The sequence below is a fragment of the Poromitra crassiceps genome (genome assembly GCF_964638095.1).
Source record: "Poromitra crassiceps genome assembly, chromosome: 2".
Lineage (NCBI taxonomy): Eukaryota > Metazoa > Chordata > Actinopteri > Beryciformes > Melamphaidae > Poromitra > Poromitra crassiceps.
The window spans coordinates 43,495,462-43,511,632 of record NC_139624.1 but is presented as its reverse complement, the minus strand read 5'-3'; the positions used below and the strand labels follow the sequence as shown (position 1 = coordinate 43,511,632).

The following is a 16,171-nucleotide window of genomic DNA, read 5'->3' as shown; positions in this document are numbered from 1 at the left end:
TGTGGCTGCTTTTTATTTTTATTCAATTTCCTTTATTTCTGGCAGTTCAATCTGTGTCCATGAAATTACGATCTGTCTCTTCTCTTCCTCCACTTGTTCAGAGCAAAAGAAAATCTATTTGACTAAAATATTGAATCTAGGTTTGAGTCTTAACGTCTTATTTTTCTCAAGCAACAGAAAAATCTGCCAATGGGGTGAGATAATGTGACTTGTTAACCATGAATTTCAACTTGTCTCAAGATTTGTCTTGAATCCCGTGAGCTTTTCTTGATCTGCCTTATGATGTTTTGATTGAAGGTGTTGACACCTTTTTAGAAAAACCTTAAAAAAACTGGAAATACATTAGTAAGCCCTTGTTCACACAGGACGCCGAACGTAAGCAGAACTGAAGCTTGAAGCAGGCACAAGCTGAACGTACGCCTTACCGTTCACACAAGACGCCTTGTCTTTTCCTCTCAGTGCCTACTCTCACGCCTTGAAGCCGCCCACAACTCCCATTGACTTCATGCCTGCGGCGGCGCGGCTTCACGCTTGGAAAATCGGCGTCAATCCTAAGTGATCGCTTTGGCGTGGCGTGAGCGTGGCTTCGGCGTGGCGTGAGCGTGGCTTCGGCAGGGCGTCAGCGTGGCAGGCGCGCGGGTGGTGTGAACGGCTTCGCCTGTTAACAAGGACGCCTAAATTAAACTTGTGGGTTCAGCGTATAGCTTCGGTTGAGCGTTGCTTCGGTGTACTGTGTGAACGGGGGCTAACAGACAGTAGACTGATCTGGTAGAAGTTTTCAAAGATTTTAAGGCTGAATATGTGACTAATAAATGACTTAAGATTACTTTTTTTTAGTTTATCTGTAGATTCTGACGGGTTATAATGGCAGCACTGTGGTCTGTATGAGCATTAAACACACTGAATGTATTGACTCTGGGTTACTTGTCTGTACAGATCCTAACAGGAGAAGACTGGAACTCTGTGATGTATGATGGCATCATGGCTTACGGTGGGCCGTCCTTCCCCGGCATGCTGGTCTGCATCTACTTCATCATCCTCTTCATCTGCGGAAACTGTATCCTGCCACAGCCGAGGGCCACCTGGGACAGCTACAGAACACACTGGGGGTCTTATGGATCGGGAGGGGAGGGGCAATGAACGGTGACAAGCACTGACAAATTGCTTACTGACAGAATTTGTTTTCTGGTTTGATCAATTTGATCTGATCAAGTGGACGAGAATGTGATTGATTGTGATTTGAATTGATTTGGATTTGATTTACAACCCTTATTTAACCAGGTGAGTTGACAGAGAATGTGTTCTCATAGCCCCTTTCAGGACTGTGTTGTCATTTCACTCCTACACAGTCCCTTATATGATCGTTAGGAGAGGCGCACAATTAAGTCTCAAGCTGCGGTCGGGCTACCAATGCTTGTCTTACAAGTGTCGCAGAGAAATTTCAAAGGTACTCCTAACATATTCCTAACAATCGTATAGGGACTGTGTAGGAGCGAACCGACAATACAGTCTTGAACAGGGCTAGTGTTCTCATAAATGATGATGAATAAATGTCACTAATTAATCACTTACACCACCAAGATTTTTTTCAAGGCAACCACAATATGCTGCTCCAACCTGATTGGTCAATCCTTAACCCCGCCCTCCCTGACCAGACATCCTACTGAACGTCTTCTTGGCCATCGCCGTGGACAACCTGGCAGATGCAGAGAGCCTGACCTCTGCCCAGAAAGAGGAGGAGGAGGAGAAGGAGAGGAAGAAACTGGCCAGGTAATGCAGAAAAAAAAGAGACAGACAGTGAGGACCAGGGGAAATGACAGTGAGACAAGGTATTCATAGTATTCCCAATATGGCGCTTTATGATACACACAGCATTGGCTGTTTTTGTCATTTGATTGTAATCACCTGTTATTTGTCCTACCAAGATGGACATGTGATGATGTAACAGAATACTATGAATAGAGACAGGAAAGTGAAGACAGAAAAGACAGCGGGAGAGGGAGCGTCAATTCCCACAGCATTTAGGGAGAGTTTAAGGCTTAAATTTTCCCTTAAACTGTAAGCACACAGTATCCTGGATGGTGATTTTGATGAAGTCCAGAGGAGGAACCACATTAGCAACCAGGATATTGCATGTTTTTGGTGAGGGGTTCCTATATGAAGGAAACCCCCAGAGGGCATGGGGAGAACATGCAAACTCCACACAGAAAGGCCCTTTTGACGACCCCACCCGGGCGGTGGGCACTCGAGGACATGCGGACGGGCACACATTCCTTCAACGCTCACAGCGTCCCAGGTGAGAATCGAACCCAGGACCTTCTAGCTGTGAGGCGACAGCTCTACTACTGAGCCACCATGCCCCCCTTTCATGAAGTCTACATGTAATTACTTGAATCAGTATAACATCAAGGTATTTCAAGGTTACTGAAAGATGATTTCTTTCTGATTTGCCCCCCAACTGTACTTGGCCAATTCCCCCTTGCTGCCCCAGTCGCTGGCCCACCCCCCTCTGCCGACCTGGGGAGAGCCGTAGACACACGCATGCTTCCTCTGATGAGCAGTTGCCAGCCACTTCTTTTCACCCGACAGTGGGGAGCTTCACCGGCAGAACGTAGCACGTGGGAGGATCACGCTATTCCCACCAGTTCCCTTCCGCCCCGAACAGACGCCCCGACCGACCAGAGGAGGTGCTAGTGCAGCGACCAGGACACATACCCGGCTTCCCACCCGCAGCACAGCCAATTGTGCCTGTATGGATGCCTGACCAAGCCGGAGGTAACACGGGGGTGCGAACCTGCGACCCTTGTGTTGGTAGGCAGGGAATCTACCACTACACTACCCGGACGCCCAAAAGACTGTAAAAATCAATGTACTGAAAAAACCTGACAATTAGTTTTTAGACAGGCTGACATGAGCCTGGGTGGCTCTACAGAGCTGGCTTGAACATTATCATCATTATACGTCCCACATGGTTTCCTCCCAAACCAATTTTAGTGGATACTTTTAGCGTCTCGTTGCCTACAAAGGTAATTTGTCTGCTGGGCTTTTAGTGCGGCTGAAGGATGATGGCGTTCCCCTCACTGGCACACATTATTAAATGTCTCCCTCTTGGTAGCTATTGATTTGAGGAGAAATTGTGATGGAAAACAACCATTTGCCTGCTCGCTATCCTCTTTGTTCGATTTGAACAACACACCCACTGTCTGTGACTAAAATACAGCCCATCACCGAAGAGACAATCTCTGTTTGTAGCTTTTCAAAATCCTGGAGTCCACAGCTTTTATAAATTGGATGTGATTCTATGTAACCCAGTAGTGGAGTGTGGCACTAACACTGACAGGGTTAGGGGTCCCATTTCCACTGGTCCCCCACCCCCACATGCACTGCAAGGACGTGCACAAGCACAGGCTATTGTTGCCTGAGCAACAGCCCATTTTGCCCTCTTTGGCTGAGCTGCCCCTCTCGAGGAAAAACATCCGTGGCCGACATTACATTTCAGAAGCTGTAGTGGGCTCATTTCTAAAGCTACAGTAGAGTGAAGTTTCTGATATCGTATGAAACTAGAAGACCGAACACATCTACTGGTACCATGTCATGCTAGATTGTTGCGAAGGAGGCTAAGTAAAAGCTGAGACTCTTTCAACGAGTCCAATTGTATTCATGTGTGGTGATGCTAGTCCCCATAGTAGCCATTTCATTGTAGTGAGACCGTTTTTCCAAAGTTGACCTCACTGTATAAAATGAACTAGTGTGACCTAGGATAATCACAGCCTCCTGAATCTTTACAACCACAAACTAGAGGCCTAGGGCATTCAGGGGATATATGTCTTACCTATATATTGACAATAAGGGGGTTTCTGAGTAATTTCCAGAACAGAAGTGCTCGCCACCCTATCACCTAAAAATCTCCAAATGCCAAAACCTTTGATATCAATTTTTTTTTCATGAAATCCTATATGACTTTTGTATTTGATTTTCTAGACAAAACTAGATATAGCCTACTCCAGTCTAATTGCTGGGTTTCACCAGGAATCATTGAGTCAAGCCACTGTCAGCATTACATCCATGAAAATTCAACTGGCTACACTAAAGTGTTCAGTTGTCTTAGTGCATTTTTTTTACAGCGAGAAATATAATGTACTTGCTATTTTAAATGGTAGTTCTACCATGACCAAGCAATTTTGAATGGAAAATGGTATTCTTAATTCTGATTCGAATAATTCATTTAAGATTAGGCACAACCACAATGCTCCAGACCAGAGAGTGAGGGAGAGCATGCTGAGCATCAGGAGACACATCAGACAGGTACATTATATGAGGGGGTATTGGCTGAGTGAGAGAGAGTTACTCTAAAAGGGCCATGCCAGTAAGAGTGGGATCAAGAGAATGTGGACAATGGTATTCTTAAAGGTACATTACGGAACTTAGAATTATATTGAAACGTTTCTTTTGGAGAGAGCTCCATCTCCAAACTCTCCGCTGAGCTTGAAGGTGCCCTTTTTTCAGGTTAGAGCAACACGTCCCTCATGCACTAGTCTCGGCTCCCAGACGTTTGGGGAGCGGCGCCAACAGCGAAGGGGATAGAGACTGAGAACAAGAGTCTACTCATGCACTGACCATGTTGGAAGACACTTGCTGTAGGATAAAGACGTTTTCCTTCCCTCCTTCCCTAGGACGGCTAGTCCAGAGAAGCGCCATGACAACGAAAAGCCTCCTCTGGAGGAGAAGAAGAAGAAGAAGAAGGAGAAGATAGAGCTGAAGTCCATCACCTCTGATGGAGAGACCAATACTGCTACAAAGGTACCCATACAGTGTACACATACTCGGAAAGCACGGTCATTCTAGCCCCCACTTAACAATTCAAGCCGTTTTGCAACACTTGAGGAAACTGTGAGTTTGCTCATTGATATAAGCGATTGCCCGAACGATTCATTAATTAATAAACTAGCGAACGTGAAGTGAGTCACGAAGAGCCACACCTGCCCACTACGGATATGCGGATAATAACCTGCCAGCTGTTTAACATGAGCTGCGATTGCGTGGAAGCGGATCTTATACCGGCAGTCGAGGTAGATAAGATACGGAGTCGCGGGAGTGCGCATAGGCCGGCTAATTGTTGTTTAACATGCAGGCCAACCGGCTAGGTGCAGGTTATAATACGGATTCCACTGCATGTTAAGAAGTGGCTAAACACACACACACACACACACACACACACACACACACACACACACACACACACAAGCAGTGACAGACTTCAGTGAGTGAGCATGTGAGTGAGTACGGTATTTTGGCAGAGAAGTTAAGTAAGTTAAGTAATCCTTTATTTATCCCCTTGGGGAAATTCATCCTATGCATTTGACCCATCCTCTACTAGGAACCTTCCTAGAACTAGGAGCAGTGGGCAGCCACTGTGCAGCGCCCGGGGACCAACTCCAGTTATTTTGCCAGAGCCTTGGTCAGGAGCACTGACAGGAGTATTAACCCTAACATACATGTCTTTCTTGATGGTGGGAGGAAACCGGAGCACCCGGAGAAAACCCACACGGACACGGGGAGAACATGCAAACTCCACACAGAAAGGACCTGGGACGGACCGGGGTTCGAACCCGGGACCTTCTTGCTGTGAGGCAACAGTGTTAACCACTGAGCCACCGTGCCGTCCAGAAAATTAATGAATGGATGGATGAATGTATTTATCTCTCTCCCTCTCTGCCTCTGCAGATCAACATGGATGACTACTGCGGAGATGGGACTGAAGAGAAGAATCCTTATCCTGCCAACGACTACATAGGTAACACACAGCCCAGCCACAAAGCAGATGTGTGTATGTGTGAATGGACGAATCAATTCATTAATAGATAAATATGATAATTTGTACCTTGCCAACAAGTACGCAGGTCCCATTTGACCTTTTACTGCAACTTAGGAAAAACTCTCACCTCACCCAATGTGCTGCATACTTATACCTTCAAATGAAATGATTCATCTCGATATAGGATCTGAAGAATTCGTGTAAATGACTCATCGTTGTTACACAAGCCAAGATGTTATATCCAGCTTAACTACATCCTTCATTTCACCTCTTTATCTAACGAAAAAATTTCATCCCTTGCTTCCAGATCGAGATGTTTGTGTACTGTACAGATGACCATTGATGGTGTTTTAATTTATGTGATTTAAGTGTTAATAAGGTGCTATCATTCCCTTGTGTGACATTGTGCTGAGACACCTGTAGTTATGATGCAGTAAAATGACACAGTAAGACGCATGTCACCCTCTCCTCTCTTTTCTCCTCTTCTTCCTCCCATTAGGAGAGGAGGAGGAGGAGGAGCCAGAGATGCCGGTGGGTCCCAGGCCGCGGCCGCTGTCTGACGTTCAGCTGAAGGAGAAGGCTATTCCCATGCCTGAGGCTCGCGCTTTCTTTGTCTTCAGCCACACCAACAAGTAAGAAACTGAAGTCGTTTTGTACCAATAAGGAAGACATTGTACTGGCTTCTATCTCTCCATCCTCTCTCCCTCTATACCTTCCCTTTCATCACCCTCTCTTTTCCCATCTCTTTCTCTCCACTCTCTCTCTTCCTGCCTCTCATTTTCAAATTTCCTTTGTTACCTCCACCACGGAGTTGGCTCATGTTTTGGTCCGTTTGTCCGTCCGTCCGTCCATCTATCTATCTATCTATCTATCTATCTATCTATCTATCTATCTATCTATCTATCTATCTATCTATCTATCTATCTATAGTATCTATCTATCTATCTAACTATCTATCTACCGTATCTATCTATCTATCTATCTATCTATCTATCTATCTATCTATCTATCTATCTGTCTGTCTGTCTGTCTGTCTGTCTGTCTGTCTGTCTGTCTGTCTGTCTGTTTCTCTGTCAGAAAGGTTGGTCATGGGCCAAGGAGGAAGTGATTAACTTTCCACGCCCACTGGCCAACATGGGGCATGGCAATTGACCCTTCTCACGGGGCCCATTTTGTGTCGAAAAGGCAGGGTAAACACAGGTGCAAGCAAAAGACTAATGAGGGTTTCCAACTTCCATGATTGGAATTTGGAAACCCTCATTAGTGTTTTGCTTGCACCTGTGTTCTGCCTTTTCGACACAAAATGGCCTCTGCGAAAAGGGTCTATGGCCATGGCCAATCCCAAAAAGGCGCTTATAGTGACTTCCACATGGATTCACCTAACACCACGAAAATGTGTAGGTCATGGGCAAACTTAGAACTGATTAACTTTCCATGCCCAATGGCCAAAAGGGGGCATGGCAATAGGGGGTAGCCAATCACAAAAAGGTATTTAACTTCCAAACGGATTCACGTAACACCATGAAACTTTGCAGAAAGTTTAGTCATGGTCCAAAGATGAAATTATTACTTTCCTAGCTAGCTTAAAGGGGGCATGGCAATGGCTGTGGCCAATCAAAAAAAGGCACTTAACTTCCACAGAGATGCATGTAACACCACAAAACTGTAGAAAGGCTGGTCATGGGACAAGGACGACTTTCCACGGCCACTGGCGAAAAGGAGGTGTGGCAATGGGGGTAACATGCCATTGTGGAGGAATGCACTCTACCGAGCGCCCTCCAGTTTTTGTACATGTTGATGTACAAAGATGCTGAAAAAACATTCACAGACATTGCCATTCTCTCTTTCTCTCTGTATCTCTCTCTCTCTTTCTCTCTGCATCTCTCTGTATCTCTCTCTCTTTCACTCTGTATCTATCTCTCTCTCACTCTCTCTCTCTCTCTCTCTCTCTCTCTTACTCTTTGTCTCCAGATTCAGGGTGCTGTGCCATAAGATTGTCAACCACAACATCTTCACCAACCTCATCCTCTTCTTCATCCTGCTCAGTAGCATCAGTCTGGCAGCAGAAGACCCAGTCAAGAATGACTCCTTCAGAAACCAGGTAACAGACGCACGCACATGCACGCATGCATGCACGCATGCACACACACACACACACACACACACACACACACACACACACACACACACACACACACACACACACACACACACACACACACACACACACACACCTCATGTACATGCTAAACTACACTGTAACCATCTGTTTCTCTTTGAAGAAATGTATCATTATGCACCTTATTATAAGGTGCATAATGATACACTACTTCAAAGAGAAACAGATGGTTACAGTGTTTTATAAGGTGCTTAATGATACATTTCTTCAAAGAGAAACGTTAGGGTTGTGCTACAACCCAGGTTTTACGAGTGAGAACGAGAGCTCTCACTAGCGCCTTAAACGCTGCAACGCAGCCCTATGGAAGACTGTTATTTTGCTCCAAAATTACTTTTCATTAAAACCTGACCACCCACCCGTAGGTGGCGTGGTACCCCCTGGGACTGACACGGATCCACGTGACTACGTCACGTCCTGCCAGCCCAGGGAATAATCACTCTAATTTCTTCCAGCCCACTGAGATCCGACGCACCCCGTGACGCATCGACACAGCAAGGCTGGGTAGTGAGAGCTCTCGTTCTCACTCGTAAAACCTGGGTTGTAGCACAACCCTAACGTTTTACTTCGTTTCGAACTCAAGCTCTCACTAGTGCCTCCATTCAACCGACCTTGCTGCCGGGAGCACCCCACAGGGCGACCCGAAAGGCACCGGTGAACCACGGCCATATGGCAACGTTTATGCCTAACCGTCTGACATATTAGAGTGGCAGCGATACTACTTTCTTGCCACCGACAGCACCGCGTGCGCGAACTGCGCACCGGACACGTCGAGACTGTAGTACCTGACAAAAGTGTGATGAGAGGACCATGAGGCCGCGGCACACATGTCCTCCACCGACACACCGCGCAACAACGCAGAGGATGTCGCAACACCTCGCGTAGAAAGCGCCTTGATACCCTCCTGGGGAACCTTGCCCACGGCAGAGTATGCCAACGTGATCGCCTCCACTATCCAGTGTGATAAGCGATCCTTGGAAAGGGGTCCGCCCTGGGCCCTTTGCCCAAAGCAAACCAACAGCTGATCTGTAATGCGTAAAGAACGCGTCCTGGCCACATAGGCCGAGAGCGCCCTTACGGGGCACAGCATGAGCAAACGTCTCTCCTCGCCCGTCTCTAACTGAACGGCGGGGGACAGAATGCTGATAAGTCTATGACCATAGACCTAAAGCTGACATTAATAATCTTAGGTTGGTACGCCGGGTTAGGTCGCAACGTAACCCTGCGCCCATCATTACCACACAGGCCTGCTGCACCGAGAGGGCAATCAGGTCACCAACTCTCTTTCCTGACGACAAGGCCAGCAGCAGCGCGGTCTTTAAAGACAGAACCCTTAAATCGGCAGAGTCCAAGGGCTCAAACGGATGACCAGTTTACGCGCCCCCTTCATGAGGCGCAAGACCAAAGGGTACGCCCCCACGGGGCTCCCTTCAATTCCCCTATGGCAAGCAGAACCACGGCTACGTACACCTTAAACGACTGCGGGGACTGACCCGCGTCAAGCAGGCTCTGAAGGAAACAGAGAACTGGTCGCACACTGCAGTTCACTGGATCCACGCCCTTACTTGCTGCATAGTGCATCCCACATTATCAGGCAAGCCCTGGGCTAGCAACTGGTCCGGTTCAGGAGCCAGACCGCTAGCTTCCACCTGCCTGGGGAGGGGTGGAACACTATAGGCCACACCTGATTCCCGTCTCGCAATCGCTGTGTGTGCGCGAGGCATGCAATATGCTGTAATTCTCTCCATGCGTAATAGAGTGGACTCACTCGTGCCGAGGACAGAGAGATATGGAGTGAGCTTATTGACAGATCGTCTGTGGTGCCAACGACCCTCCGGGTTATGGGATAGGTGAAGGTGAATAGCCTATGTCCATTGTCCAACAAGTTTTCTCAATTCATTTCCCTCTTTGCGATGTGATAAAAGTTTCTCAGTGAGTTATAGTTGATTTCCTCACTGAATTATCTTCTAATACCCAATTTTAGCAGCAGAATTTGATGTCCTGGTGTGGCAAGGCTGTGCGTAATGACATATCCAAAAGGAATTTTACTCTGCACTGCGCTGCGCAGCACGGAGATTATGCTCAAGCGCAGCGGGGTATTTAGCGTATAAGAGGTGCTTTTAAAAGCTCTTAGCGCAAAGTAATTGCGCGCTGCTGACGATAGAATAATGCCATCCTCCAGGACCCGGCGCAGTAGCCGAACCTGCGCACCCCACACTTGAGCACCCCTTCCCGGGCTACACACAGACTCCCGCTCTGCCTGACCCTCATTCCCCTAATCCAATTCAAAACACAAATCACTTTTTCACACAACACCTGTCCGGCCAGTACAGTAACCTCTTTCCCTGCAATTGCACGCATGCAAGACCAGCTTCTCCACAGCGCGGATGCCGTGACCACAGTCAATAGCTTAACCAGAGTGGACAATTCTGACATAGGCTATTGAAATAGGCTAGAATTAAAATCTCACACATTCCTACCCTATTAAAGAAACAAATATTTTTAGATGTGTATCTTATAGCCTATAATATAGGCTATAACATACACATCTTAAAAATATTTGTTGTTCATATAGGCCCTGAACGAAACGTCTAATTACAGTAAGTGCACGCTTTGGGACATATATAACACCATGGGGATATTATCCACTGCGTAATTGCGCAGCGCGGCAGCCCTTTGATGTGTTTCAAATGGAATATCGGCACCATCAGCACCAATTTTCGTTATCACTATTTTTTTTATTAGTTTCTAATGGTGTATCTATATTGAATCATCCTCCAATTCTCTCCCTCTCTCTCTCCCCTCTGTTGTTCTCTCCCCCCTTTGATCTCTTCATCTCTCTCACTCTGTTCCTCCCAGTGAGGAGGAAGCTGCTGATGTGACGCTGTGGCTTTTATGGACATGATCACACCTACAAAATGCTTTTGGGCATAAACACGCCTATATGGAGCTTTGTGCCGAGATGACGCCAAGCGCAGCGGCCCGACACCCCCACAATTAGGGCTTTGCGTGGCGCTATTCCAGCGCAAAACGGGCGCTAACCCAAAATTACCGCCGTTGCGAAGATAGGGCCCATAGTGTGCTAAAGCGTTAGCATGCACACCGGACAGAACTATCTTACCAAATGAATTTGTTACCAATTTTCGTATTGTGTAAGGTGACCAATGGGACTAGTATTGCATTGTTACTGTAGTTTTCTCCCTAAACTTGAACATTGTGGTGTCGTGGTTTCAGATCCTGGGCTATGCAGACCACGTCTTCACTGGACTCTTCACCATAGAGATCATCCTCAAGGTCATATTCAATGTTTACAACATAGGATTAATGTCCTGTCTGACCCTTCTATCATAAAAAAATCTCTTCATCAGGAATTGAAAGACTGGTTGATTTGATCTGTGACATATTTTTTGACAGTTTGCTACAGCATGCATTCTTTGTAGTTTTATTTGGTCCCAAACTTTCTACACGATGGGATTGAAGTTTGCGAGATTAACGTTTTTTGCTCCTGATATTTGCTATGCTGCTTACAGATCTGCAAATTTTACTGGTCTGTCAATTTTACATCAGGAGGTAGTGCCAGATAAAATATGTCAATCACAGAAAAATACACTGAATTGATTTTCTAGTACTCATGGCATGTGTCCTTTGTGGCGCTCAAAGCAGGTTAAAACAAACACTAGGAACTATGCAAATACCTGAATGCAGGTATCTCTGCTTAGGTTAGAAGTAAAGCCAAATCAAATCAGATCTTGTCCTTAGCATCACTGCCCTATACATGTTGCTTCATGAATGTTCCCTCTGTACTGTACTGTACTAAGACTGTGAGTGATTTGAGCTCTGTGACCCCTGTAGATGACAGCCTATGGAGCCTTCCTCCATAAAGGTTCATTCTGTAGAAACTATTTCAACATCCTGGACCTGGTGGTGGTCAGCGTGTCCCTCATCTCTTCTGGAATACAGTGAGTACAGTTGTTTTTTACAGTATGTACCATGGTTTTATAGTCCCACTTTAGCAGAGCTCTTGGCCACTCGACACTTGACAAAGCTCAGAAGGAGTCACTCACTCAGTGCCGTTGCATTTGAATTCAAGTGACTTTTGAGAGAGTGTGCATTCCGATTATGAATGTCATTTGGAAGCATTCCCAGCCCACACCAACCTGTACTGTAGTTACAGCAGCAACGCCATTCACTCTCAGAGGCAAAACACACCAACCTGTACTGTAGTTACAGCAGCAACGCCATTCACTCTCAGAGGCAAAACACACCAACCTGTACTGTAGTTACAGCAGCAACGCCATTCACTCTCAGAGGCAAAACACACCAACCTGTACTGTAGTTACAGCAGCAACGCCATTCACTCTCAGAGGCAAAACACACCAACCTGTACTGTAGTTACAGCAGCAACGCCATTCACTCTCAGAGGCAAAACACACCAACCTGTACTGTAGTTACAGCAGCAACATTCACTCTCAGAGGCAAAACACACCAACCTGTACTGTAGTTACAGCAGCAACGCCATTCACTCTCAGAGGCAAAACACACCAACCTGTACTGTAGTTACAGCAGCAACATTCACTCTCAGAGGCAAAACACACCAACCTGTACTGTAGTTACAGCAGCAACATTCACTCTCAGAGGCAAAACACACCAACCTGTACTGTAGTTACAGCAGCAACATTCACTCTCAGAGGCAAAACAATGCCTCTGAGAGTGAATGAACATTGCTGCTGTAACTACACTGCTGAGAGACTGAATTGACTCGCCATCTGCTGGTCAGTGGGTCTCCACGGCTGATAGAAACGTTTCCAATGGCAAACAAATCAAGCTGTCGAGCAAGTGGACAGCAAGTTTTGGTTTGCAACGCGACCTATGCTTCACACTTCTCTCTCTTCTCTAACAACTTTACACCTCATTACTCCCATTCCTCTCTCTTTCTGATGTTGATTAAAAAATGTTTTAATTCTCTGTTTCTAATCGCTAATATCTCCTTGACATGCTGTGATACTTGTGGTGTTTGGTGTTTAATATGCTATACTACACTATCTGTCATTGTCACTGTCTCTCACTGTCTCTTGTGCTTAATAGCCTAGACTACTCGACGTAAGTCCTTATTAGTCCGCATTAATAACTCCTTTAACAGACTCTCACTTTAACTGTGTAAAAAGTCACTCTTTTGATTTGGGATTCCTATGGCCTTCGAGAGTTTAGTCTAATATTTGTGGACATAACAAAGTGAGAAACAGGAGAAACCAGACTTATGCCATAAAGAGGCATAGTTTAGTGCCATTCCATTGACAATGAATGGGTGACTTATCATCCTGACAACACTGGATGCTTTTACCTCCCCCCCCCTCTGATTGTATTCATTTATTGCTTTTGAACCAGAAAACGTGTCAATCTTCTCCCAGAATATTACCCTGTCATACTGTCACCTTTCGCATCCAATTGATTGTCAGTGGAGTTGTTCATCTGTATGATGTCATAGATTTGGGGGCAGCGCAAACTCTGCTCTCTAGTCTCTGGACAAATGTAGCTCTCCTGAATGCCATAGGAATGACGCCTGAATGCTAAAATGCAGTGGTTTGCATTTGATTCGTACCCTTTGACTGTAAAAAGGCTTTTCTTTTAAGTCACTTCCTTTAGATGCAAAGGTCACTCTCTTTGGCCTTCAGTCTTTGGCCTATTTTCATTTTTGTGTTTGTCTATGTGTGTTGCACTTGTTTGCGAGTGTGTGTCTTCTTCTGTATGTACAGTATGTATTGTATGTATTTGACTCTGTGTGTGTGTGTGTGTGTGTGTGTGTGTGTGTGTGTGTGTGTGTGTGTGTGTGTGTGTGTGTGTGTGTGTGTGTGTGTGGTGTACATTTATGCACTGGATAAACATGTTCACTAAAATCTGTTATTGATAAGAGGGATGTGTTTACTGGTTCGTAAAGAAGGAAACCTCTCTTTGCCATCTGTTAAAACTGACCTCAGACTGCTTCTACTGCTACTGTAACAGCCCCTTGTAACTTTGCACTAATCCTGATTTGGAGGGATAATCAGTACTCAGAGAAGAGGTGCTGCCATCAATCCAAAGAATACACAATTTTACATTTCTAAAGTGCAAATTATAGCTATAATTAAATCCCAGTGTTTACGTCGAACCTGATTTTAGACAAATAAATGTGTGTGTTCTTTGAAAGTGTGTTGCACCTCTTCCAATTCTCCATTAAAAATCTATATAATTAATTATGACACATAATTGTGTGTGTGGTTTGAAACCTCACGTTTCCTTACTTTTCAACATAACGTGTTAATGTGTAATATTTTGATGCCCTTGCACATCTGAAACATTATTTCACATTCACCTGAATTAAGGGTATTTTACATTTTCCCTACTTCTTGGTTCTTGGATATTTATTTTTATTTTAGTACCATTCTCCTCGTTGAGTTTTTGAGAGTCTGTCACCCACTTTAGTGCTGTCCTGATCATCTTAATTTCTTTTGATTTAGGGTTAAGGAGTTTTTTTTCTTTGTCTCACACATACAGTTAGCATTCTTTCTCTCTTAAATGCTTTGTCATTTGTATCTGCAAATAATCAAACATTATGCTGTTGAAAAGTACTTCAATATGTGTCTTGTCCTATTCCTGAGTATGTGTTGAAAATCAAACTTCTTTGTCATGTCATGCTTGTGTGTGTGTTTGTTTGTTTGTTTGTTTGTTTGTTTGTTTGTTTGTTTGTTTGTTTGTGTGTTTGTCTGTTTGTTGTATGAGATTGATAGAGTAGGTCAGTAGTTAATATCCGTGTGTGTTTCAGGTCCAGTGCCATTAATGTGGTGAAGATACTCCGAGTTCTCCGAGTGCTCAGACCGCTGAGAGCCATCAACAGAGCCAAGGGACTAAAGGTTAGTACAGCTTCCCCCTTCGTCTTCACAAACATCATCTGATCTCACAGTACTATGTAAACTAAAGGTTAGTACATGTTCCCCCTTCATCTTCACAAACATCATCTGATCTCACAGTACTATGTAAACTAAAGGTTAGTACATGTTCCCCCTTCATCTTCACAAACATCATCTGATCTCACAGTACTATGTAAACTAAAGGTTAGTACATGTTCCCCCTTCATCTTCACAAACATCATCTGATCTCACAGTACTATGTAAACTAAAGGTTAGTACATGTTCCCCCTTCATCTTCACAAACATCATCTGATCTCACAGTACTATGTAAACTAAAGGTTAGTACATGTTCCCCCTTCATCTTCACAAACATCATCTGATCTCACAGTACTATGTAAACTAAAGGTTAGTACATGTTCCCCCTTCATCTTCACAAACATCATCTGATCTCACAGTACTATGTAAACTAAAGGTTAGTACATGTTCCCCCTTCATCTTCACAAACATCATCTGATCTCACAGTACTATGTAAACTAAAGGTTAGTACATGTTCCCCCTTCATTTTCAAAAGCATCATCTGATCTCACAGTACTATGTAAAGTAAACTAAAGGTTAGTACATGTTCCCCCTTCATCTTCACAAACATCATCTGATCTCACAGTACTATGTAGATTTATCAGCATTGTAATGTGGAAAAGATTATGCTTGGTGTCTGCTGATGACACCACAGTGGGGCTTATATCCAGCAATGAGGAAACACACGACAGAGAAGGAGGTCCAGGTGGGTGAGTGGTGTTCGGACAATAATCTGGTCCTGAACACCACAAAAACCATGCAGATTCAAGATTCAAGATTATTTTATTTATCCCAAGGGAAATTTGTCTTGGACATACATACGGCTGCTACATACAAAACAGTGCAAACCACAAGACAGTGCAAACATGTGCAAACATACAATTAAAGTGCAAGTGCATCATAGTTACAGTAGATGCTTATTATGACCCGAGTTTAGGAGACTAACTGATATGGGGATGAAAGAGTTCTTGTATCTGTTGAGGTATCGTTTTTTGTTTTTAATTGGGACTCTGTAGCGTCTACCAGATGGAAGCAGTTCGTATTCTATATGCAAGACATGGGAGGGGTCAGCAGTCATTTTCCTAGCTTGTCTAATTACAGTTTTCTCAAAAAGCATTTGGAGGGTGGGATGGTTTCTCACCCCCATCACTTTCATTGCCGTGTTAACCAGTCTATTGATTTGTGATCTTGATTTAACTGATAAGTTGCCAAACCAAACAG

At 44.8% G+C, this 16,171-nt stretch overlaps 1 protein-coding gene across 1 annotated transcript in view; it reads left to right on the top strand.

Annotated features, from left to right (window-relative positions):
• Positions 1-16,171, top strand: part of cacna1c (calcium channel, voltage-dependent, L type, alpha 1C subunit) — a gene marked incomplete at both ends in the record, with an annotated part of 493,392 nt that overhangs the window by 409,060 nt on the left and 68,161 nt on the right. Inside the window, 9 exons of the mRNA XM_083660058.1 lie at positions 937-1,057; positions 1,656-1,770; positions 4,674-4,800; positions 5,725-5,794; positions 6,315-6,447; positions 7,787-7,916; positions 11,226-11,285; positions 11,844-11,950; positions 14,791-14,878. Coding sequence (XP_083516184.1) covers positions 937-1,057; positions 1,656-1,770; positions 4,674-4,800; positions 5,725-5,794; positions 6,315-6,447; positions 7,787-7,916; positions 11,226-11,285; positions 11,844-11,950; positions 14,791-14,878 — 951 coding nt within the window. The remainder of the gene's footprint in view (positions 1-936; positions 1,058-1,655; positions 1,771-4,673; positions 4,801-5,724; positions 5,795-6,314; positions 6,448-7,786; positions 7,917-11,225; positions 11,286-11,843; positions 11,951-14,790; positions 14,879-16,171) is intronic.